At 33.2% G+C, this 27,127-nt stretch overlaps 2 protein-coding genes and 1 long non-coding RNA gene across 14 annotated transcripts; 2 read left to right on the top strand and 1 right to left on the bottom strand.

Moving 5' to 3' along the window:
* Positions 1-8,148: 8,148 nt before the first annotated feature.
* Positions 8,149-10,910, top strand: LOC105163521 (cyclin-dependent kinase inhibitor 3). Of its 2 annotated transcripts, none has more exons than XM_011081894.3 (3): positions 8,149-8,735; positions 10,085-10,291; positions 10,421-10,910. In XM_011081894.3, exons 1-3 carry the CDS (start codon positions 8,284-8,286, stop codon positions 10,488-10,490), a joined length of 729 nt encoding a protein of 242 aa, XP_011080196.1. In that variant the 5' UTR covers positions 8,149-8,283; the 3' UTR covers positions 10,491-10,910. The 2 variants fall into 2 exon arrangements, with proteins under 2 accessions (XP_011080196.1, XP_011080197.1); XM_011081895.3 differs by having other exon boundaries at positions 8,154-8,735; positions 10,088-10,291.
* Positions 10,911-15,867: 4,957 nt separating this feature from the next.
* Positions 15,868-16,824, top strand: LOC105163522 (uncharacterized). Its single transcript, XR_847932.3, has 2 exons — positions 15,868-16,035; positions 16,231-16,824. It is a non-coding gene; the product is annotated as an uncharacterized LOC105163522 (long non-coding RNA).
* A 937-nt stretch (positions 16,825-17,761) lies between these two features.
* On the bottom strand, positions 17,762-25,713 carry LOC105163523 (histone-lysine N-methyltransferase ASHH3). 11 transcript variants are annotated; one of them, XM_088882024.1, is made up of 15 exons: positions 25,557-25,713; positions 25,092-25,168; positions 24,823-24,880; positions 23,518-23,647; positions 23,206-23,317; positions 22,110-22,209; positions 21,430-21,508; positions 21,177-21,348; positions 21,047-21,102; positions 20,747-20,961; positions 19,567-19,594; positions 19,368-19,458; positions 18,912-18,960; positions 18,743-18,827; positions 17,762-17,780 (listed from the first exon to the last, which is right to left on the bottom strand). In XM_088882024.1, exons 3-14 carry the CDS (start codon positions 24,838-24,840, stop codon positions 18,756-18,758), a joined length of 1,122 nt encoding a protein of 373 aa, XP_088738150.1. In that variant the 5' UTR covers positions 24,841-24,880; positions 25,092-25,168; positions 25,557-25,713; the 3' UTR covers positions 17,762-17,780; positions 18,743-18,755. The 11 variants fall into 11 exon arrangements, with proteins under 11 accessions (XP_088738150.1, XP_088738149.1, XP_088738144.1 ...); XM_088882023.1 differs by lacking the exon at positions 17,762-17,780 and adding an exon at positions 18,358-18,504; XM_088882018.1 differs by lacking the exon at positions 17,762-17,780 and adding an exon at positions 18,358-18,504 and having other exon boundaries at positions 18,743-18,960.
* Between the last annotated feature and the right edge of the window lie 1,414 nt (positions 25,714-27,127).

The following is a 27,127-nucleotide window of genomic DNA, read 5'->3' as shown; positions in this document are numbered from 1 at the left end:
CTTCCCTCAAGTCATTTATTGTCCAGAGAAAAATTTAGATTTGTCTGATGGAATATGTTAGTGGAGTCATAACAGGTAGAGAGAGAGAGCACTCATTTTATGTTGTAGTTATTTCTTTTAATGCGGACAAATTGAAATGGGGTCATTGCTTGTTTCTGTAGCAAAAGAAACCTAAGAAATAGCATTTGGATTGGAATTGTGCCAAGAGACCTAATCTTGATAGGAGAGAGCAAGACTGGTCTTTCATCATTATAAGTGGAAACTAGGTAAGGTTGCACCACTTGAATATCACAGAGTTTAAATGTCATCAATCGGATAGAGTTTGTCGCTTGGCTAAAATTTCTTGATTGTAATAGCTACAGGATGCTTGCCGGTGAGGCTCAATTTCGAGAAGTATTACTAGGTATAGTTTTATTTTAATAGTATATGTTGATTATAGATGATTATGGGATAATTGCACTCTCTTTCCGAGGTTATGTGTAATTACACATATATCTTATATGATTTGAGAAATTATATTTAGCACCTATGAGGTTTGCTTCTACCTAATAAATAAGTTTTTTCGTTAGTTAAAATTTATTGAATTTGTTGTTATTAATAAAAAGTTTATATTAATCCATGTTTTGCTTATTACTGACTTATTACAAATCAAATAAATGTTTTTATGATCAAATTACCTTCATATGTCTTTAGGCGTTAATTTATATGAGGATGTATATCTTTACTATTATAAGAGTAGTTTGTTAAAAAAAAATTATTTTACATGTAATAAGTCGGTAATCAGTCAATTGAGGGTAAATGTCGATTTTCATTCAATTTTTTGCTAATATCAACAAATTTAGTGAGTTTTGACTAATAGAGGAGTTTATTTGTTAGATAGGAACAAATCTCAGGTATATTAAATGTAATTTTTTAAACTATAGGAGGTTTATGTGTAATTATACCAAATTTTAAGCGGGGGGGAGTGTAATTATTTTTATAGTTATTTTATCTTGATAAATAGTATATGACTATTATTTTTGTTGGTAGTTATTACATATTATATTTGAGTCGATATATTCATAAATAATAATAATTATAGATTACTGCTTTCACTTAAAAATAAAAAAGCTACAAAATATTTAATTCATTTTATATTTTTTTAACTATTGTTATGCAGTAATTTAAGCTAAATTTATGTTACATTCGGTACTTTGAATTATGAAAAAGATTAAGCATAAGCATATGAGAGTTTGCAAAATGGAGGATTCATAAACAAAACACAGAATTATCAATTAACTATAAATATTTTTTTATTATTTAAATAATTATAAATATTTTTTAAAATTAACGAGCATTTAATAAATATTTTTCAATAATGAGTCCTCAGAAAAATTATTTACTAGACCTATATCGATTTTAAAAATAATTATAATTTTGTAATAATAAAAGTTATAATTAAAATTATATTAAAATTCATGAGAGTTTGCTGCAATTTATACTAAAAAATAAACATAATTTGGTGATAATAATGATGGGAAGAAAGGAAGGAAATAGAGAGCGTTGAAGTGACGCACCTCAATCAGCGTGCATGTGGGGGCACTTTGCCGCAGCATCAAAGAAAAAAGAGGACAAATTGTTGAAATGTGAGCAATTTCATGATTGGGTGAGAGGCTCCCCCTCCGGGAATTGCACCAACCCTATTCTTTTACCTCGCCCACAATTTCCACCTAATTACCATACCACCCTAATATTTCTCTCATCTTTATTTCTTGCGTAATACTAAAATATTTATATACAAACAAACCATTACCCTCTCATTTTTTATTTACAAAAATTATGTTGTAAAAATTTGAGCATAAATAAGTTATTCATTCTATTTTTAATTTCCCTTACCATAATATAATTATAAATTAATATAATATTTAGATTTAATTAATTCCGATCGATGGTTGTTTAATCTCTTTAATTTTATAAAAAAAAACTACACAATTAAAATATTCCTCCTCAGAAATCATAAATCGTACGACAAACACAATTCTCACGTTAATAGAATAACTTGAACATAATTTTCTAATAAAAAAGTAATTAATCCTTATAATAAGTCATTACCAAAATAGTATTGCTCTCAATCTATTTTTTAAATAATTCTTGAACCTATATTTGAGCACTAAATAAATTCAAATCACTCTTACCCAATATTCTTTCTCTTTTTTTTTTTTTTTTAAGAAAAGGGGTTCATTTCAAGAATTATAAACCACTAAACTAAAGTCCTAAGAAAATTAATAGGGTAAATTACAATCAACGATTTGATATAACTATGAATACTTTCTCATTATTTTAAAAAATTATAAATACTTTTTTTGGTACTTGATGAACTTATGTAATCCTTATATAGAGGTGTAAATTATCAACTTTGCTCTTATTGTATTAATCGAACGAGTTGGATTCAAAATTTTAAAAATTTGTAAGAACATTGTCCATTTAGCCCATAAAAAATTTTAGAAAATTTTTAAAAAAATTTAATTTTATAATTCGTAGTCCATAATGACATAATAATCCGTTCAGATGAAAAGTGAATAGAACTCTAATAGAGACTAATGGATTGAGTTAATTATTGAACGATCATTTAATTAAAATAATATTTTAAATAACGATAAAATATTTATAATTATGATAAAATTTCACAAAAATTCGTTGAAATATATATATATATATTTAAATTTGTATATATGAAAGTAGTTTAGCATGATTGAAGTGGTAGATTGATGTGTAAATAGTGGTATTATTGATTCCCTTTAGAAGGAATGAGGGGCCAACGCCAAACAAACAAAAGTGTTGAGGGGAGGAAAGATTCCCTTGCATTGGGGCAAGCGCTAAAGACTGCTAGTAATTATAGGCACTATTATTATATAATTACTACTAATTAATTTATTAATTATGTTAATTTTTTTTATATAGTTTGTAATTATTACTGTTGTACCTCACCTGCACCCACACGTACGTACTTCTATACTATACTATACTGTCTAAAGAGAGACTGAAAAAGCCAGAAATTAGGGGGAAAAAGAAGATTAGCCACAAGGGGACAAACTGCAGTTTAACTCAATTTCTTTTAGCATTCCAAGATTTTATTATTATTATTTTATTCTATCCTCTTTTATTTTTTTGTGGAAAATAGCATACAGTCTTTTTATTTAAATAATAATAATAATAATATATTTTTAATAATTTAGTATTCATTTATTAAATTTTCTTCTTCTTTCATATTATATATATATATAATAATAATAATAATGCAAACACAACGAGTGTGCCACATACAATACGCCTATTGTTAATAATTGTTACAGGTTAGGTTGTAAAGTTTTTAAAATTGCAAACGTTCTGATGTTCATATGTTTTAAAATTAAAGTCCGATAGCGTCTAAAGTTAGAGCTAATTACACAAAAATATTATGTCCTTATAAAAATATAGGTACACTCCTTGAGAGGGTGTTTGTGTAAAGTTACGTCATCAAATAGGAGTGTACTTATAATTGTGCAAAATACACGGAGTGCTTTTGGAATTAAACTTAATTTCAAGAAGTGTCAACGTAATTTACTTTTAAAAGTATAATGCAGGTCCTCTTCGGTGTTGTGCATTAGGACTTACACGCAAATGCGCTATTAAGTGTTGAATCGCATGTGATAATTTTATTTTGCACTAATCTAATGACTTACTGTCTATCTGGATACAAACTCACATAAGCGTCGTCGAATTTTGCTATATGTTAAAGGGAATTCCAATTGATCAAAATGAGTTCCTTTCCTCTCGTTGAACACAAAATATAAGTTATTTATAAAGATTCTTATAAATTATCCACCAACACAATTTACATATCAACAATAAAAAAATCGAAACTTTTTATTGAAAATAGTCCGTTCTTATCAAATGAGCCAACAAACGTCAGCCCTACTATTATGATTTACAAAGAAGTTTGATTGGTTGATTTATTGAGGCATAGACAATAATCCAAGTGGTAATTATCTCAATTATACATTTGAATTGTTCAAACATAATAATCAATAATTGCTAAAAAATTAAAATTAAGTCTTCTAGCTATTTTAATATGGTAAAGTAAAATACCCTCCTTAAATAAATTAAAAAAATGGTAGTCCCTGAACGGTGAGATAGAATTACTATTTTACCCTTATTAATTTTAAAGAAAAAACATTTAAAAAGTATAAAATAAATTGAGGGTGGGTAAAGTAAACAATTTATAGGGCATATTACTCCATAAAAATATTTTAAAAAATTCTAAACATATATATATAATTATAATTCAACACCACAAAAAAAAAAAGAACAGAAACCTAATAAAAATTGACGAAATGGGTTCGTTGTCAAACAAACGTTGAGATTAGGGAGATATTTGTAATTTGTAAACAATGATCCTGTATTTGTAATTATGTTAAACCTCAAAGAAGATGGATATACTTTTGAAAGAAACAAATATTGTGTTAAAATCAAATATAGTAAAATTAGTTTTGACCCATTAGCAAATTACATAACAATTTCTATTTTCTTATTTCTTAGAAATTGAAATAGTTCTTGAAGAAATGAAAAGAAAACAATGAGAATAACATATCATGAAAAAATCGTGCTCCCCCTTTAGCACCTTTAACACACATCAAATGTATTATCCTTTTTATTGTAAGTGTAAGCGTGAATAAAGCAAAAGCTTACTAACTTCAAAAGAAGAGCAGTTCAAAGAAAGCCCTATTTTTCTCCACTTTTTTCCTTTTTTCACTAGTCAATTTAGTGTGCTTTAATATTATACACAAAGTCAAAAAAAATTAAAACAAAATTATTTGACATTGGAGAAATTAGGAATTAAAATATATGTTTTTGACAAGTTGCTCATCGTAGCATTTTGATTAAGATGATAACGGGTCCAGAATAGATATAGAAATAAAAATTTGAGGCCGTTGAAAAATTATACTTATATATTGTGTTCACAAACTAGTTGGCGGCGACACGAGGTGGGGGGATCATCGGTTTCTGTCGAACGCGAACCTACACTGAAAAAAAATATTATTTTTCACTATAGTTAATTGCCATAGTTAAAAAAATTATTGAAGATATTAATTAATCACGGTTGCGCAACAGTTATCAACCGTTGTTTATGCAAATGATGTCAAAATATTTGCTATAGCTGAAAACTGTAGCAGATATTCTTGCAATAGAAAATCATTACGAATGTGAATTCACTGTGGTCGAAACGTAAGCTAAAGCATCGATTTTGTCTTACTGTAATAGATAATATTAATTTACTATGATTTTTAATTCTAAGTGATTTGTCGTGTAGAAATAATTAACTTTTTTTAATAGTGTACTTCATTTACATTATTATTTTTTTTCTTTTTTGGATGTTCTGTTGTTATGGGTTGTTTAGGTTTGTGATGGTTTTCATGAATTCTGATAACGAAATTAATAATTTGACACTTATAAGGTTATCTGGTGTGTGATTGTACTTATCTCTGCACCAGATACTTATTTTACTGTTTCACGAGCCCCCATTAATTAAACAAAATATGTAATAAACTATTTTTACACACAAATTATTAGGACAAAGGTGTTTAATGGCTTCTTATGTAGCCATTTTGTTAAGGGTAATTATACTTAGAACCCCGAAACTACACTTTTCCCAAATATTATTTTAAAATTATATTTACTTCTTTTAAAGTACGCCATTACATAATCAAAATTGACTGAAAATTTCAGAAAATGAATGGGTATTTGTGCTCTTAAAAGCCCTTGCAGAATTCAAGTGATTCTATTATTGAAATTTGAGACTAAATGCTAAAATCTAAGGAAAAAAAATTTACATAATATTTAGTAGAAAAATATTTGAGGGGAATTAAATGAGCAATTAAGGCTTGTAGTAATTAATCTTGAAAGTGTGTCTGAAATAAGACATAAACAAGTGATGGAATCTTTAACTGTGCATTTGACTTTTGTCTCTTCAGCATTAATTAATGTATGGGCAGTGTAATAATAATGAGTTATTTTTAAATCTTAATCCTTTGCAGAAGGGTATTTGTACATTTGATTAGATATGAAAATTACCTTAAGACATCAGCATGAACTGACCCTTGTCCTATGGGGTCCAAAGTGTGTAAATTTTTGGCATGTGTTTATTTGTTTCATGCAATAACTAATTTGTGTACAAGGACATATCTGCCCTTCAAAACATGCTCTAGTAATTATCTTGAAAATTGTGAAATCTGATCTGGGTCGAGATTGTGCAATGGTCAAATTGTGTTTAATTGATATGATAAGGGTATATTCGATCCCAGAAGTGCATTGGAGTTGTGTTGAAATTGAAAATGTTAGATTTGTTTAGGTAATTCTCGACTAAAATCGTCCATCTCTTACGCTGAGAGTTTGGAGTTTGATGTGGAGGTCACACTTAAACTCCTTGTATGATAAAAAAAAAAAAAAAAAAAACTTATGGATATGATTTTAATAGAATAAATAACATTGGATTTGCGTGTTATATGTTCTGGTCGTACAGGTCGAGTCAGACTGGATCCAATCTGATGATGTGTGTGATTTCTACAGCTGTTCAATCAAACATGGATCGATAATTTATCTAAAATCGTACAACTCAACAATGCCAATGAGCATAGACCCTCCACATGCCAGGTACGATTTGTTCTACATTTACCATTTTCTCGAGCTTTACCTTCAGACGACTTTCCTTATTCAAATATCGAAGAACTACAATTCGAGTCTTTTTGGTGTTGTCATCGCTTAGCTTGTGGTTGTAGGTGCACTTGAGAGATTTAAAATCAACATGAGTTAAGAGGCATTAAATACTTAACTAAATCCAGGCCTTTGGTCAGAACCTAAGCATGTAATAAGGCCGCGAAATTATATCTCAAAGTGATAAACACGTACACAAATAGTTTAGATGATGTCAATATTCATGAGTGGTTCTATATGCTAGGGTAGTATGACTTCAGATTGTCAAATTTTAGATTATAAGCTTGTGACTTGACCGATGGTTAAAATTGAATCATAACTGACCTAATTAAAAATATGGATTCAACAGTTAAGAATGGATTTTCTCGTCACGCCCCTAAACTTTACATATATTAATTAAGAATAAGAAAACTCTAGAATTCTTCAAATATAAATAGCTGGTTTAAAAATTCATATTTCCTCCGATAATTCAATACAAAGTTAGAAAATAATTTTCTTGTTTGAATTCATTTTTTTAAATCCAAATATAACAAAAAGTAAAATATATTGTATATTCTTGTTGACTCATTATGACCATTTCCTATAAACTTAGGACCTCACAAGACACACATATGATATGTTCATGTTAGTGTCATAGTCTATGACAGAGTGGTTGTCATAAACATTTGAAATCAATTCATGTTAGTGATATAATAAACTTTATGGTTAAAGTGTGAGAGTGGACACTTTCCACACCAATTTAGGAAATAAATAATATTCTACGCTCTAATATATTAATTGTTTTTACAGTAAAATAAATTCACATGACACATACACACATATAGTAATGAAAGACTATATATAAATAGTTGTAAGAGATAAAATTATTCTTTTAAAAAATTTAATTTATATTTCGAGTTTCTGAATAAAGGCCATCGCAGTTATATGTACTACATAATATAAATAAAAAATTAAAATAAAAATATTGATCGTTATTAATGAATTATCTAAATATTGTACATTGCGCTTTCGTATTTTCAATTTTCTCGTAAATTTATGTGTATATTTTTCTTAACATAATTTCCTAATTTACATTATCGATTTTGTGCCACTTGCTGCTATTTAATTAAAGTTTTAGTGTATATCATATTAAGTGAAAATAAATATTTTTATTTAACTTAAATAAAAATTTATAAATAAAGTATATATAGACAGTGGTTTTTTTTGTTACTAATTAATGCCTTGTAAATTTTTTAAAATATGAATATATAAATACATATTTAATATTTATATTAGATAATAAAATATTTGGTAAATGGAAAAGAAAGAAAAATAGAATGCAAATAAGGAAATAGAAAAAAGGGTAAAAATGAGTTTTCAGACGAGTAGAAAATACAAGGGCCGGTCCCCCCCCCCCCCCAACCCCACCCACCTCAACCCTAGCATTACAAACACTCCCCACCCTCACATCCCCAATTCTTCCGTTTTTTTCCCTCCTTTCTCTCTCTCTCTCTCCCTCTTTCTCTCTCATGAAATCGGTCCTCTATTAGCCTCTGAGGACAGCGTGATAGTGATATGGGGAAATACATTCGGAAGCCCAAGACGACGGGCGACGTCGCCGCTAGGGATGTCTCGCAATCCTCTCTCGGAGTCCGCACCCGCGCCAAAACCCTAGCCCTCAAGCGCCTCCAGTCCTCGGCCAGTGTCGATGCTTCTCCGCAGCCGCCCAAGCCCGAGTATCTGGAGCTCCGTTCTAGGCGTCTTGAGAAACCCCCGCTCATCAGGCAGCAACTCCAGAATTCCAGAAAGAGCCATGCTACGAAACAGGGGTTTGTTTGCAGAGATAAAGAAGGGCCTCAAGTTGAGAATTCGCCCCAGAAACCGTGCTCTGGGTCGGGTGTTCCTGTCGGTGAGGCCAAGGAAGGGGATGGATGCTATGAGAGGCAGAGCGGAGGTTTTGAGATTGGGGATACGGAAATTGAGGCCTCTTTAGGGGAAAATTATTTGGATTTGGAGGCTAGGGAAAGGTATAATAATTTTTATATTGTTGTCATATTATTTTAGGTTTCTCGAGTGTGGTAATTGATTTTCTCATGTAAATTTTGTGTCAGAATTACATGTGTTGCTCTCATACTTTCACAATCTTTTGCTGGTCTTTGTGTTTTTAATTTTAGTTTTTGGTAGAAATGTTATTTGAGTGGAGTGAAAGAGGAAAGGTAAAGTCCTGATTTATTCTTATGGTTTCGTTCTGTCTTTCTTTCTTTTTTTTATTTTTTCCCTTTTATCACTGTGTTATTGTGGGGAGTTGGTGTGTGAATTATTCGAAAATACTGTTTTAAGCTATATACGTTTTCACGCCATTTTTTTTGTATTTTGATTATTTGTCTAAAAGACTGTATTCTTGAATATTGGTGAAAAAATATCTTTTTATTCCATCCTTTAAAGCAGTAAAAGTAGGTATTTGGGCGTTAAAGAAAGGATTCTTGGCCTTTTGAGGCTCATGTATTTGTAGGTTTTGTTCAAAGATTACTTTTAGAAATTAGAGTTCCTTTTCCCCTCACGGGTACCACTTCTTTTTATTTAGATTTTGTTTCCTAAGAACTAATTTCTCTCCCCTCTCTTCCTTCACCTGGTAATGAATGTTATTTATATACAGAGAGTTGCTGCTGCATTTAAGATTTCTCGTCTTAAAACTATGGTTTGGAGTTTTCATCAAGAAATAACCATTTGCTTGGGATTTTGTGTGCTTCTTTGGGCAGAATGTGGTGGAAAAGTCAAATGTTTCTTCCTTTTTTCCTTACTTTGGTTGTCCTTCATATGGTTATATATGTTTTCCTGGACGTTTTAACTTTTTAATGTGTGACTTGTTTCAATTTATTCTGGCTGGGAATTTTGCCAAGTGTTCTTGGTTCTGCAGCAACAAAGCTGCCCCTAATTCCCAATTACTGTAATTAGGACATTTATAGCAGCCTCACATCCCTTAATTACATATGTAATTTGTTAGTATATTTTCTATATAGCTGGAGTTTTAGTTTCTGAATGAAAAGTGAGGTACAAGAGCTTCTCAGAATACCTTTGTAGTATTGTCATAGTGTTTTAATTACATGGTTATGTAAAGTGTCATAATATCTCATTTAACCAGAAGAAACATACATCTTGTGGACGGTTTTGCCTTAATTGCTTTAACACCATGCAATATTTGTTTACAACAATGTATTTTCTTTGTGGGTCACACAAAACTGTAAATTATACTGGGTCCTTTGTTCCCAGTATGAGTATATAAGTATCATGCATTCCCCTTCTACTGTAATAATTATTTATGAAGAGACTTTTGCATATAAGGAATAGTGGATGTTGACGAGTTCTGTGTTTTTAGCAGGAGCACTAGGGAAAGCACCCCATGCAGTTTGATCAGGACAGCCGACACTATCCCAACGCCTGGATCTTCTACGAAGCGGAGAAGTCCTACTGTGGCCAATGAAAGGGTACAAAATGCGCTTCTTAGAAGTATTCCTACAGCTCATGAAGTGGAGGAATTTTTCACTCGTGCAGAGCAGCCGCAGCAGCGCCATTTTATAGAGAAGTATGTCTGTTCTTCTCCAGTATACTACTATTTTCCTCTGCTACACTGAGTTGAAACCTCTTCAAATGGTTAATCTGATGATGAATTCTTTGCGAACAAGCCTGATCTTTTATTGGGTTATCTCTGCAGGTATAATTTCGATATTGTGAATGATTTGCCCCTCCCCGGACGTTATGAGTGGGTAAGAGTGACACCTTGAGCAGTATAAATTGTTTAACTTTACGCCCCGTGACAACTGTAACTTGTCAAGATCAGAAGCTCACTTAGGAAGAAGGTAGGATTACTATGTTACTCCTGCAATCCTCAATGCTGTAAAGTGAAGCAGTAGCAATGAAAGAAGTGTAATTTTAGTGATCTGTAGAATATTAGGCCCCCAGGAATTGCAGACTAACCATTTAGAAGTAGAATCCGCACAGAATGTAACATTAGGCTTTGGTAAAGTTCCATCCTTGTAATGCAGGCAATCATAGTTAGGTTCTAATTTCTCCTTTTCATGTTGACTTTGGTATTTGGACCTTCCCCCTCTCCCCAAGGAATGTAGCAGCACAGAACCATGTTCGACATCTCTCTGATGTCGTCAACTGGGGCACTAACGGGAAATAAAGTTAAGTTGATTATACTTAAGCTTTTACTAAATAAAGCGAGATTGTCATGCGATCAACGAGCTTTCTTGCTGCAGCTTTGCATTAATTTGAATGGGAACATTACATTGGAACTGGTACGAAGTGCTTGATGTTTTTCCGTATGAGATTTTGGACTCCTGGACTAAGCATTTCATCGATGAGCATTCTGTGGATGTCTCTGTGTATGGTTGTAGACTGCACATATGAGGACTGTGTGGAGCCTCTGTTAACCGGCATCACAATCGGTGGTTTTCACCATCCTTTGCATCCAAGAATCTTGGATGGTCTGGCTTAACTCTCTATCTCCGGGCCCGATTTATTGCCGCACTCTGATATTCATAAATTCTGAAGATCAGGACCCAATTTCCTTGTTGAAAATGGTGACTTTGATTGTTGATGACAAACGATTAAGAACTTGATCAGAATTCAAGTCCAGACAGACAACTCCACCCCACATCAAAGAAACCAAACACCACATAAAAAATGATGCTTGAAAACAACCCCTCGTATTCACATGCTCTTCTCAACACAAACCCATGTTCCCTCAAGTAAAATCTCAGTGGTGGGCATCAGGTTCTGATCCCTGTCGGGGATAGATTTTTCGAACTCTTACCAATATTAAGTGCATGTCACCTTCCTGAACATAAAAGCTGCTCAACCCAAATCAAGTGGGCATTTATTGAGTTCAAGTACTTGCATGGCCAGGACTCATAACCCCCCTTGGCTTCTTGCAACCTAATTTTTGGTATGCTTCACATGGTGACATTGCACGGACCTGCCCTGCCCACCCTATTTCTTTTCGTTTCTTTCCTCATTTTTCTTGAATACATTTTCTTTTTTCTGTCGCAAACTTGTAACCAAATATGCCCAGACCTTGTATTCCATGATGTGAAACTTGGTTGTTTTCTTGCACATTTTCTTGTACGGGTCATTTGGACATGTTCTGCATTAATTTTGGTGTGATGCTAGACTCTTCATTGTTTAAGGGTTGCGCCTGTCTTTCATGTTATAAACCCTATTCCATTTAATATATGTATGTCATATATACAAAATATTTTTTTAAATATAATAGACGCACGGCGTGACCTATAATAAAATTTGAAACAGGTAATCCAACCCCACCCCACCATATTTCTTGCATTTTACCCACTAAATTTTCCAAGAATAGCGCCCTTTCTACAAACTAAGTCTTTTATAATTAATTGTCTTATGTCAAATTTATTTAGTAATAATGGTGTGTTATGATATTATTAATTTGTGGTATAAAAGATCTAATTTGATGAGATGGAATTGCAATATGGTATCTGCAACTTTTATCCATTAGTAATGAAACAGCGTCTTTAAATTTGTAAAAATAAAAACAAATGAGATGTCCATTTATCTTTAGCGAAAAATTAAAGAAAAAAGAGCTATAAGACACATACAAAGAGCCTTTAAAATATTTTGTATTTTTACACGTATTGAGTCTGTATTTCTGTGAATTGAAGTAATTAAACTCTCTTATTCTATGGATGCTAATCAAAAGATTACAAGAATTTGAACATGATTTTGAACATTGTATATATTAATCATCAAACCATGATTTATATCTTCTTTTAATTGGACTAGATAGATTCTAAAGCTATCAATCAAGCCTTCATGATCATTGATTCTCGCTGGTGGCTAACCGTTGGAACCTTACAGGACGAAAAATGCAATTTTACTGATCTATTTCACCTCCATATATGGGGTTCAGATAGTAATTAGTGCTTAATTATGAGTTCAATAAAATAAAATTGTAAATAGGTTGGGAGGAAATTTGTTATATATATATATATATACACACACACACCACTTGTTGAAAAAAATGGGCAGTAGAACGGCCGCGTTTGTTATATTATCCATTATATATTGGTTGGTGTGATTTTGGGCTTTGATAAATTACGAAGATGGTATGTTTGGTGACGGTTTGTGATTGCTTGTTGAATTTTTTTCATTTCCATTTTTTCATCTGAAAATGAAAAGTATTTGAATCACATCAACTACCACAATCACACTTTTATCTCATATTCTTTTTTATTAAAATGGAATGAGATGAAATTACAAGCGGTCAATGCCATATATTCGAATTTGCATGTGAATATAGGGGAGGACGTGGGGTCGGGTAATGTCTGTTCTGGTACCAAATTTTTTTTTAATTAAAATGAAATTCAATTTTGTTTTTTTGAGTTAGCAAACAGAAGCTGTCACATAACTTCTAAATGTAAAAAATAGAGATTGTTTGAAACAACCTCTATTTTTTTTTTATATAAATATATTTTTTATTTTTTATTAAAAGTTTGGTGTTCTTGAATTTATAATAAGTAATAGAAATCTGAATATACCATTAATCTTTGAATTTTGTAATTTTATTTCATAATCTTGTTATGTTTGATTTTATTTTTAACTTATTTTGGGGTGTTTTGTGGAGACAGAGAAAGAAAAACAAAGATAAATAATTATAAGTTAGAGATAGTGTGCATGTTTGGATTTGTTTTTGGAGATAATATAAAATAAGTATAATATGTTTGATGTTAGATAGTGGGAAAACAAAAAGTACTGTTCATTATCGAATCATGTCTTTTTTATATATATTTATTTATATATGTATGAAAATATATATAATTAGTTGTATTTTTTGGATAAAAAAATAATCAAAATATTGTTTTAAAATAATGTAAAATATCTCTAAAACTTGCAAAATAAAACAAGTCAAACATAATGTATATTTTGGCTCATCTCAAAAAAGATGGGCCAAAATCAAACCAAACATAGTGTTAGTGTTTGATTAAGAGAAGAGGAATTTTTGTTGGGATTAGGACTAAAGAGTGGAGAAGTAAGAAGAAGATTGAGGAGAGATGGAAGCATAGACTCAGACATTTATTTTTGACACATAATTTTTATTTTGTATTTTTAAAGTTTGGCTATTTTGAATAGGAGAATCTACTTAATCCGGATATAATTTTTAAATTCGAATACCAAATAAGTCCATATTTATTTTTTCTAAAAAAACTTTGATAGAAATATTTAAATTTGAATGAATTGGGTCGGAATCCAAACTATCCGGCCCAAGCACCCACCCCTACGTGAAACACACAACCCTCTTTGTGTATATAAATGACATTGTAATATGTTTGGATAAAAACATTCATATGGTTGTTTTTCTTTATAATAGAAGGCAAAAGCTATTAAACAAATAAGAGACAAATGCAACAAAATAATACATACATCCCATTTAATCTTATTATGCATAACCAAACAGCACCTTTAATGGATTTGATTGATGGTGGATTCCCCCTCCCCCGAACCAAAATACAGTTTATTGTCTCTGTCTCTGTGGTCTCCTGCCTCAGTCTCTCTCTCTCTACATGGAACGGAAGTTCCTGTGACGTGGCCGTCATGGAAATCTTCCACTCCTGGCTCGGCATACGTACCCGAGCAAAAACCCTAGCCCTCCATCGCCCACAATCTCCTCCTCCTCCGAAGCCTGACTCGTGTTACCTCGAGAGCTTTGCTCGCGGCGCCTTGTGAGACCCTTGCACCAACAGAATTGTGGAAAAGCTAGACAGAACTGTGGTTGCTTAGGAAAACAGGATCCGGAAGTTAGAGGTGATGAAGAGTTTCCAGAAACGGGCTTGATTTCGGGCTCAATTGAAGCGGAGGATTTGGGAATATTTGAGGCATCTTTTGGGGAAAGTAGTTTGGATTGCGGAGCGAGGGAAAGGTATTCACGCATGTGATTTTCAATTATTTTTATTAGTTGATCTGTTGGTGTCAGAACTGATGTGCCTACGCTACGAATCTCTGTGGTCCATTTCTGATAAAATTTTATTTTATTCCTGCTCTCGCCTGATTAGTTTGAGAAGATAGGAAGCAGGAAGGTGAGGGTTGTGTTGCAGTTTCTGGTTTTCTGGTTCTTCAGAAAAAGTTATATAGATAACAAAGAAAAAAAGAAACACAGAGGGGGTAGTAATACGCATAGTGAACTCTTCCTAATATAACCTTACCTCTGCTGCTCTACCTTTTGCTGTAGTTATCTATTGCATAAAAATGGAGATCTTTTCTCGTTTAAATTGGGGCAAAAGTTGGTCTCTTTCATTTTCTTACTTTTAGGGGGAAAATGCAGTGCGGAAATGTCTGCTTTTGCTTGAAAAGCTCTTTCATGAACTTTTTTACAGGGTTATTTATTTTTTTATTATTAAAAAAAATTATATTAATATAATTTTTTATAATATATAAATATTAATATGTCGAATTGTGATTTAAAATCACGACTCGACTAAAAAATATTTTTATTTTGATAAAAATGTTGGTGTTGTGATTATAAATCACATCTTCGGTCATTTGTTTTTTAATTGTGTTTAATTATTTTTGTTATAAATTAATTATATAAAATTAATTTTTAACAATATATTAAAATTTAAAAAATTATAATATTAAAATTGTATTAGTTTAAATAATTACAATTAAGTGTACAAATATAATTGTGTATATTTTTTTGTATAATTGTAAAAAGTATAATGAAGTATACAATTATTCTTGACAACCCAATACCGGCATATCTGATTGTATAAAAGAATTTCTTTGTTGGGCTTGTTACCTTGCACGCGATTGCGCCCAATCCATCTCATTGTGAATACATGATGTTTAATTTTGACCAGGGCGCGAAGATATGCGAATAGTAGTATCGTGGACCAACTCAAACCCCGATACGTCCCAATAAACTTCGAATTCCAGAGGTTCAAATGACTTGGAATATGTATTATTATAAGTCATTATATCATAATAATCATTCACCATTGATGCAACATTAATAATGTATGCAGCGCATACCTTTTGAGCGTAACTGCAAGGAATATCAAATTGAGTTTACTTGCCGCAAGAACATTCTTGGTTCGCAATTTTGACAATATGCGTATTGAATCGTGACGTCTTGTAACAACCGAGGCGAACTGTTGGAACTGATGGTATTTGGTGACGATATGCTCAACACAAAATCCGTCCACAGTTAGTTGTTGGCCAACATTACAATATTTTTCGCCAACCTTTCACAGAAATAATGGACAGTTCGCTCAAACGTCATCTCATCAATTACAGTCAACGGTAAGCAGCGAGCCCCTTTCGATACTCCATTTATGCATTTCGACATATTTGTCGTCAGAATTCCGCATCGCCATCCACTATCATGAGATGTTGTCCATTTTTTCTTGTTGATCTTGTCTAAATATTCAAACACAACTAGTTTCTGGCTCTTTATATCTTCCATAATGCGATTGAATTTTCTGATCTGATATTCAGAGTCAACTCTGCAGCAAAGATCCTTCAACACGATATTTTTGTATTGAGTTTTGAAATTGGAACACACATGCCTCAATCAATACCGGTGCATGCTGTTAGGTGGCATGAAATCCGAACTTTCACGTACAGCTTTAACGATACCAGGATGGCGATCAGAAATAAGGTAAATACCACGTTTCCCCCGTATAATATGTCTGCTCAATTGTCTAAGAAACCACTTCCAAGATGAATATGTTCATCGACAATTACAAAAGCAAGAGGGAGTACCTGTTGATTTTCATTCATAGCAGCAGCAATCAACATTTTGTACTTGTACTTTGTGTATAAATGGGTCCCATCTACACTGATGAATTTGCGATAGTGTAGGAACCCTTCAATACACGGCTTGAACGCCCAGAAGACGTATCATATCACATATGCACCTGTTGATGGGTGGCGGGCTTTGTGTTGTCATTCAATAATTGTTCTTGGATTATATTTTTGGAGAGCTCCTATATATTTAGGTAGCTTTTGAACTGAGCTCTCACATGTGTCGTAAATAATTTCACGTGGCATCTTCAAACTATACCATGCCTTTTGGTATGGTATGTCGTACCCTATATGGTCTTTCACAGTTTGGATGACATGCTTTATTTCGTACACGAGGTTGCATTTCACCTGTCCTAAAAGTAAAGAAGCAACATAAATTCTATCTAATTACCATATTCGAGGGTTATTTGATTCAATATACATTTATCGTCCCCCCTATTTTGTTATTATCCACCTTCCAATTTTTTGTTTCAAAATTCCTCGCAGCTCCCATCTACACCACATATCTGAAAAAAAATAAATATGAATCAATCGACTAATTTTGTATACTTATACTTATACAAATATATATATATATATATACACTTGAGCTGTTGTGCTTACAGTATACTTTCCATTTGACCTTCAAACTCTCAACCCCACTTGAGCTGTTGTGCTTACAGTATACTTTCCATTTGACCTTCAAACTCTCAACCCCACTTGCCTCATATATGTATATATATATATATATATATGTGACAACACTAACAGACACAACGAGAACCCCACAATCATTATAGTTAATGTTTTTATCCTTTCCTCCTACAGCAACAGTGACGCTTGATTGCTTCTATCTTTTTCTTGTACTATTACAGTACAAATGAAAAGGAAATGAATTTTGATAATAGGTACATATGTTGTTGTCTGGTGTTGTGTTTCTTGGCAGAAAGAGGAAAATAACTAGAAACATTATCTTAATTAAAAACTTCTGCCAGCATATGGCTTTACTGAAGAGTCATTGGGACCTTACTGTTCCAAATTATCTACACTTCCCCATAAGTAATAATAAAAAATAAATAAATTATCACTGATTGCAGTAATGTCTTCTTCATGGGACCACAACAAGATTGAAAAGAAGACCTTGGTTGGCTGTTCCAATGAACGATTTACCTCTCCCTGGACGTTACTAGTAGGTGAGAGTAAGGCCTTGAGCAGAAATAACAATGTGTATAGCAGAATTGAACGACGGAGGAATTAACGACCTGTAGGTAGAGTAGGAGGGGGGTTAGTTTGCCGACTAACCCTATGGTAGTAGTATTCTTATCGTGTAATACCAGTCAGCAACGGTGCTTTTATGTGTCATAATACTCAATTGAACTGCAGATGTCTGAGAAGTTTGGGCATTTCTATGTGATGGGAAATCAAAGTCCAAGAAACGCATACTTAATTATTCTTAATTATAATCAATCTATAATTTTCCAGACATTGTATATACGAAAACATAATGAAGCCAGATTCCATATTGCTTGATTGACCCAACAAAGATGCCTTCCAATTAAATTAAAAATCTTTCCACTGTCCAGATAATAGCAATAATTTAAATATGGTTTTTAATTATATCTTTTGTACATGCAAAATGTAAATAAAAATCATACTTCAAAGGAAAATAATATTTGATAACAGATCAAAACATGTTACCGCTAAGATTGAACCTCATCTCTCAAAAATATTATTTTTCTACAACCAGAAATACGAATAAAAATTTAACAAGTAATGCATAATCCAAAACATATGTTCACTAATCAAGCAAACACTAAGAAATTTTAACACAAAAGCAAGTAATTGAAGAACTTCTAATTGATATAAATATGTATCTAATGTTACACTTGCACATGCTTATACATATTTCTTTCATAAAAGGGAAAGAAATAAGATTGGTACAACAAGAATCCCATGGGACTTAGCAGTATGCCTCTGGCCTTTGACCTAAACAAAGGGATAAAATTATCATTTTAGCTATATAACATCTGCAAAAACCAAGAAAACATCAAAGCTCAATCCCATGAAACAAATTGGGTCAGATAGTTAAAATTCATGTTTGTCCCTCTCCTTTCAGTTCAGTTCTATTACTACAGGTCCACCGGATATGAACAGTGCCAAAAACAGGATTATAGCACAAAGCATTCTTGCAACCCCTTCTGTTCAAACAGGAGCATGGAGGTACCTGGCAATTACTTTTAGCAATTACAAAATTCCCATTCTTCTTTTGATAAGTCCAGGAACTCTGAGTGTCCATCTTCATACATGATCTTTTGAGGCAAAAAGACAAAAAGAAATAAATAACTAAGCTCAAATTGAAAACATGCCATCACAAAAGTACATTGCTGCCTCACCAAATGTTTTCTTGTGGTGTTATTGAACTGACTTATTATCCCAAAGGACCTGACAAAGTAAAGCATGCAAGATAATAAGGCATACAAAGTGAGAGCAAAAGAGCGCTTGATGGGTGATTCAAATATTTCGTATTTCTATGTCAAAATTATAATGCATGCAGGAACATATTTAGCAAACATAACAGGGTAGGGAAATGGTATAAAATGCAACAACTAGAAATATTTTCTATCCCAAGTCGAAATTCTCATTCAAGTCTCTTGCTCATCCTATAACAAGGAGGCATTGGCATCATGCAAGAAAAATGTTCAGTAATTATGTTCATCCAGTGAAGCAATTGTCCATGCCTATCGAGTAATTATGATGTCCAAAGATTTTGAGTTTCCTGATCCTTTCAAGATGACAGTCATCCAATTTCGCTTATATCAGAGCTTTTGAGAATATATAATCAGTTATACCTTTTGTCAGGAAAGTGTAAAATTCTTATTACTGAACCAATGCAATTATGGCGATGCTTTCTTCTCCGAGCAGGATCATTCCTTGAACCTCCTTTAAAGTCCATAACAACCACCATCATAAAGAGATGTCCCAGCAGAAAAGTACATTACGAACAGACATGGAAAAGAAAGAGAAACCATAGGAAGCTGGAGCACCCACCTAAACCAGGAATTCCATTCGTATACACCTTCAAGGAAAGATGATGAGCAACTCAGTATCCATTTCACCAAAATATTCAAGACCAGAATACAAACATTATAGAAGAGAGCATATATAATATGTCCAGTTTGTGTGTTAAACACGCACTATAAATTACAGCTGCTCAGTATTACCACTCGCAGCAAGGAAAAAGCAACTGTGGAGACTCCCACCTTTGAGCATAGAACTGCATTGACCTCTGTAGCTCAAATTAAGGGTTCTTAGGTTCAAGTGTTTGTTTTTTTTCCTCACAAGTTCTGTTTCTTTAGAGCGGATAGATAGCCTGTTATCTACCTTCTCATCATTCTTTTGCCATCCATCCACTCATCAAAACCTAGTTCCTGTTTTTTCAATAGCCAATAACCTATACCAATACTCACCAAGGAGATCCAGTCCACCTTCTCTTCGGTTCAAAGTATCTCACATTTCATTTTCCTTTTAGTGTTGATGCTTCTTACAAGTAAACTAGCGGATCTCGAATCCCCAATTTCAACCTGTTAGTTATTATCACCAGGACATCTATTTGGAATAAACACACAAAAACACTGCAGAAGTGTCTAGTGCCAAATTCCCAGCATCAGAGATACAATGGATCAAAGCCTTTGAACCAAAGAGCTTCAGACGCAATCCGCATGAAGTATAGCTCTGAAGTTTCATCTGGCAACTCAATGGCATTCCTCATTTGAAGATTGATTCATGGAAAGATGTCTGATACATGTATCTTTCTTCTTCTTTCAGCTCTCAACTCTCAAGCATATGGTTTAAGACAGGCTTGTTAAATGACTTAAATTCAGATCCCTTTACTCACATTATATTAATATGTAATGGTTTCTCATCCCATTTCTTGAAGTCCGTCCTACAAGCCACAATCATTCCACGTAATGTAAAGGGCAGCCGACTCATTTTTTATTTCAATGCATTGCTAAATTTCGGCTGCTCACAAATTGAAGCTAATGACAACAGGGAATCTCTGGTTGGTATACTAGACGTTCTTATTAGACTATACTAATCATGCTAAAAACTTGAAAAAGATAGTGCAAAGCAAATACAAGCGCTAATAACTTTTCCAGTTAATTCAGCCAGACATGCTTCCAAAATCCGTTTGATAATTACATTTCACATAAAAATAACTGGAACTTACAGGTTTGTTTAATTCTACTCCTTTCACTTTGAGAGAGTTTGCTGCCACTTGGCATGCTACTATTTTCAATGCAGCATCTGAAGAAGGCATTTTTGGTTTATTGGGTTTAACTCCCAACTTCTTCCGGCAACCTACAGCACCACAGTGACAGTCTTGATCTGCACCAAACTGCACAAACCTACTATGCTTGTCAAAGGGAATGCTAAAGTTTTGTCCTGAGAGAACAAATGCACTTGATCAAAGAAGCTTCAGAAATTGGTAGTGCAAGCTCATACTGATAGTCATAGGTCAGATGCTCGCCCTTTTTAATATCACGAGTTGCAAAAATGCCAATTCTTGTCTCGCCATCTATCATCCTGGTGGAGGATCGGTCAAAGAAGTTAAAGAGCAATCTTTTAAGATAGTTCAAACAAACAAAGATTTGACTGACCATTTCTGCATCTCAGTATTGGGACAGCAACTGTGATTTATGTATCTCGACTTATTTCCCTTATAAGTGGCATCTATCACCATGTCTCGATTGATTTCACATAGGTAAAAGTTAGTTTCCCCACGGTGTTTCATTTTCCAAAGTCTTTCCTCACATGTTTTATCATCTATAACTGGAAGGTAAACAACACATTTCACTTTCAGCTTATAGCATCTCTTTATAAAAGAAACATACAGAAGTAAAGAATTTATACCCTCTCCCACATATTCTATCACAAACTCTCCTTGTTTGATGTCTTCTTCTGCAACGACGCCAATTCCGCATTTCTCAGTCTGAAACAAATACTTTGACTTACTCAAATGAGACTAATATATATCAGGTTGAACAGAGCAACACAGAATAAGGCCCACGACTTCAATTGATTTTTCATCCATTTTGATTACAGAAAATCAGATTCCATTTGAAAATGTGTGCCTACTGTAGAATCACATCAACCAACCTATAAAGACAATTGTGCCACAGACAGTCTGAAATAATGGCATAATGCCGGCCTTCTTTAACATGAAGATAAGCTAATATAGCTTGCAGATGTAATTCATTATGCCAGCACCATGCAGGGAGCACTGTTCTTGCGTTGCAATATATAATAGCAGAAGAAAACATGTCAAAATATAGTTCTAACTTCTAAGACATGAAACTAAGAAGATGAAATGCCAAGGAAACACACAGATAGAATAAGTTGATCTACAAACTTATGAGAAATAAAATGTGAAAATAGCACATGAATATCTTTGGCAATGTCAAGGAAGAGTTGTATTCATGGAAGCCTATCACACATGTAATATAGAATCAGTGCATAGTAAATTGTGTATACAACATTATTAATGCATTCAAAGTTCCTTTACCATATAGATAACGAAGCAGAACCGTTACCTGCTCAATTTTCATCTTTTTCATGAGCCTTTGATGAAATGGCTTATTCAGACATGAGCTCCCACAGTTACAGCCCGAAGAGCAGCTAGATCTTAGCATGCTGTGAAAGGAAACAAAGCTACAAATTAAGCAAAACCTCCTCGATCCAACTTGAGGGTTCAATAAACTTAAGGCATCAACAAATATATAGATGAAGACACTTGGGGTGTGGGTATGAAAAAGAAACTTGGTATGTTGATTTTGTCTTTCCCGGATCCAAGTGGCACATGTTACGGAAGAGAACCAAAGTTATGAAGTATTTCAAATTTCCCCCCTAAAATTATGTTTATTTGTGAATTCTATCCTGCATACAACATTGGTCTGACCTTGGTGTCCAAATACACATTAACAGTAAAAAGAACCAACTGTCATGATTTTCTTATAAATGATAGTAGAAGTGAATGAGTACCTTATAGCTATTAATGGCAGTAGTAGTGGCAATGATAGTAGTAGAATATTTTCATTTATCATATTAGCTGAACATGAAGAAATTCAAAAGTATCCGGGTTATCAAATTCAAGGACCCTGGGTCAACCAGCCTAATTACTGAGCATGGACCATAATGCATAAGTAAATAAGAAAAGCACAAATTGCATAAAAAAAGAGTTATGTGTAACAGTAACAACACAGAATGCAGAAACCAAAGGATGGATAAAAAATATCAGAATAACTATATTAAGATGACAGAATGTAAGTTGGTAAAGATCATCATCTGGCAGACAAATATATCAACCCTTCTGAATGCATGAGATCCTTTCTCGTGCTCCCTAACTTGTATGGAAAAAATAATATCTGCTCAATGCACCAACATAATCACTTGAAAAATTGATAGTTCAAAAAATCGTTGCATATTAACCATAATGGAAGAATTCTCCTTCACATTAAAGGCACAGATCCAGAATAACAACTGCATGTATATACATGGAGGAGAAGTATCCTAGAGGTAAGAAAATGTCATATTCTTGGGATCAATTTAAACACCTAAACTTTCATCAGGGCACACTGTACATTTGGCAGTCTCAAGTTGCAAGAGGAACTAAATTCTAGTAGTGCGAACCTGCAGAGACAATCTTTGCCACAAACACCAGAAGATCCAGCTGTTGAGCTGCATGAACAAAAGATACCATCGTCCTCCAAACGCCTTTTCATCTTCTTTGTCAGGTATACATCTTAATGAGAGTTAAGATCAACCAAAAATGATCCCCGCAAAAGAAGAGACGACTCATAGGAAAAAATAATCATAACAAATTGTAAATGCAAAAATAACAATTTTGAGATGATCGCTCAAACTGGAAAAAGCATTCAAAATACCAAGCAACAATACCGAACAGGAACAACAAGCAAGGTCAAAACTAATGCATATGGATACTGCGCCTGATAAAGGAGTAGGATGTAGGTCTCCATTTATTTAACGATTCTGGAAGTTCAAAATCAACTGGACTCCCAATCTCCTCCACCAATTTATTGAATACTTGCCTAATCCCAATGCATTCAGCATTCTGGTTAAAGAGAGTTATAAATAAGAACGCACAGACAGTCAGAGATCATGAGTGTGTGAGAAAAGACTAGGGTGAGAGGAGAGAGGAGAGAGGAGGGGGGAGCTTGAGCTTCTAAATATAATGTACAAAAGTATGAATATGACATTGCATTATACCTAGACAGTTCAAAGAGAAAGAAGGGACAAAAATCTGGTGGAAGTAGAAAGTCAACCCCAAGTAGGAAAACCCCCTCAAAACATATCAAACATCAAATGCAATTAAGATGAATTAAAATGAAATATAACTCAAGTACAGAGAGAAACTTTTCCATATTGGATGAACATTATCAATTATGCTACACATATTTACACAACAAAATTTTAACATTCACTCCTGATATGGATCAAAGGTGCGTAAGTGATGAAATGCTTGCCCTTCACAGTCATATCCTAATTTAGAGGAGACTGACCAAAGACCTCCACGTAATCAGACTCATTCTTATCCTATCACTATACACCTCAAAAATCACAACATTCAAGTATCAAAGAAACACTACATGCATAGCCCTAAGGAGGTAGATTTCAAACAAGCAGTTAATCTTCAAGGCACTAGCAATCACCTCCAGTTAAAATACCCGTTTCATACATGAAAAACAATACTTGACGTCAAGCAACCTTGACCCCTATTTTCTGTCATTTAACAATGTAACAATTGAAAGTACTTTTTGTTCTCAAAATATAAATAGGGGGTACTACTTTAACATCCTGCATGCTGCGGAGACAACAGAAACAGAGTTAACAAAATGGAAGCAAGAAATGGATTTCCTGTCTTTCCATCAAAGAACTTAATAAAATAATGTAAAATACCAATGCTATAGTCCAGTCAAAGAGCCCTGACTTCAGCCTAATATATACATTCCACTCTATCACCATGACCAACCAACAATATGAGATGTTAATGTTGCAAGAAAAACCACTCATATTCGTCCTAATGCAGGTTAATGTTAAACAAAAACGCACACCTTATTCATATTACTTTTTCTAGGAAACCCTTAGTGCCTTAGGTTTCTAACATGACGAGAAGAAATTTGAAGCACAAACAAAACAAACTTGCAAATGATGAGGGCAGAAATGAAGATCAAAACAAAGGTAGCAAACGAAGAAATACGAAATGTAAGAGCTAATCTTCAAATGAACCTTCTTCATTGCAGGCATGGCCCTGACACAACTGCTCACTATTGAAAGGGAATTATTTCTGCAAAAGCAACATAAGAAGTTAATGATAAAGGGAAATTAAAGAGGCAATAAATCAACATGGCATGTCAAGAGGCAATAAATTAACATGGCATGTCAAGAGGTAATAAATACCAACATGGCTTATCAAGATTTTGCCCCCATGCATTTTTATTACAATAAACAATCGAATTTGCTTGTTACAAAATATGACAACAATACAACACACAAACCAGAATTACTGAGTTGCAGTACATGAAGCTGAAAATAGAAACTGAGGAGAAGATGATTCAGATTTCATTCCTTTTCCCTGCTAGAAATGAAACAAAAAAGATGTCAGCCAAATTGTGATACAACGTACCAGTAAACGCAAAGAACAAAGTTCATTCCCTCAGACCTCTCTCTCTAACATCAAGAAGAAATACAAGTTAAACGACAAACAATAAAAAAATAAAAACTTAAACATCAAGAGTCCAAGACAAATAGAAGAAACAGAGAAAAATTTTCATCACTTACATTTCAAACGATTGTTCTACCAAAACGGAAAAACCCTCTGTTAAATGTAACCGAAAAAAGAAATACAGAAACCAGAAGACAAAATACTCGCATAAGCACACTCTACAGACTAGGGTTCAAGCATTCAGTTAAAAGGCAACGTCAAGAAAAACGAACACTCAGAGAGAAGAAAACTTCCTCACCGGCGTCTGGGGGAACCAAATTGACAGCTGCGACTTCTCTGCAACACCGGCACTGTCTGAGTGCGTGTGTGTGTGTGTGTGTGTGTGTGAGAGAGAGAGAGAGAGAGGGGAGGGGCAGTAAAGAGTCAACGGTAATTTTGAAAATGACGAAATGGGATTAGCAACATAACGGTCTTCTTCTTGTCTCGTCGCCAACTCAGCATTTAGGATTTATGGGCCAAAGCCCACTGTCTGGTTGCTTTGTGGCCCAACCCATAAATGGGTCTACTTTGTGGAGATTCCTTTTTTCATTGAGTTAATTACGTTTACACCTCATACTTTCAGAAAATGTACTTTCTTTTATAAAATTTAAGATAAATTATATTCATCTTTTCTATAATTTATCATAACTATCAATATCACCCTATTATTTAAAAAATTACTCCCAGGATTGAAAATAATTATGTAACTAATTGATGACGGTAGGAAATGTTGATATTACCCTTAGCAGATTTAAAAAATATAATGATATATATAAATGAAAATATCTTTGGAAGTGCAAAGATTTAAAGGCCCTTTTGTATGTTTTTCTTCATTCTCGCGTGAATGAGAAGATGAAGCATCAACCAAGATACTTGGCATCGTCTTCTTACCATTATTTCTGTCAGTTTCGCCCAAAAATCAAAGATAAGAGGCTGTTGTTTTAGAGCTCGAACATAGTGCACAGGTGTAGTTGTGTAGAGATAGCCACATTTCGACTATTTTGGAGATACCAGGTAAGAATACTCACTCAAGTGAATATGTTTTATGATATGATAAATGCTACATATGAAGCTTTGTATTTTTTATTTTTTTAGTTTTTCATCAAAAATTGTGTATTTTCCTCATATTATACAAACGAACTCATTTCAATACTTTTATTTATTTATTTCTTTTGGTCTTTTGGAATAATATCTGAATGATAGATGAAGTATGGGTTTTTTATGCTATTTTATCTCTTATTTCATGTTTGATTTCAGTTTTTGAAAACAAAAATCCAAATGCTAGCTATAATATCAGGTTAGAAATTGGGGGTTTTGAAGTTAAATTTTTAAATTACCATGCATGCATTCTGTTAGATATCTTTTTTGATTGTTCTGAAAATCATCTATTTTGAATTGTGATGAAATATTCTTATATTTCCCTTGTTGATTGTTTGTCCCGATGATGGGTAGGTATTTGATTTCTTATTATGTTCTTGATGTTTGATGGATAGTTTCGCATTATTTGAAATATTTTTGGAAAGATGTGATTTCATTGTGAAAATTTTACGACTATATGTAAGCTTCTCGAATATAATAACAAGTTCAATTGCAAAATAAATCTTAGAAAGAATTAATCAATATATCATCAATTCTGTCATCCAACCTCTGAATTAAAACTATGAAAGCCATGATCCATCACTTGCACTACTATCGTACCGACTCCAAAGTGGAGATAACTCACAGCATATGATGTTATTTTATAGTTTTCGAAATAAATTTTTGTTGTGCGTAGTAAAAGAATTCGGTTTCAAATAAAAGTTTATTCCCTCTAATTATTTAATTATTAAA

The sequence above is a fragment of the Sesamum indicum genome, linkage group LG6, assembly GCF_026168435.1.
Source record: "Sesamum indicum cultivar Baizhima isolate 11 linkage group LG6, ASM2616843v1, whole genome shotgun sequence".
NCBI lineage: Eukaryota > Viridiplantae > Streptophyta > Magnoliopsida > Lamiales > Pedaliaceae > Sesamum > Sesamum indicum.
This window is presented reverse-complemented; position numbering and strand designations above follow the sequence as displayed.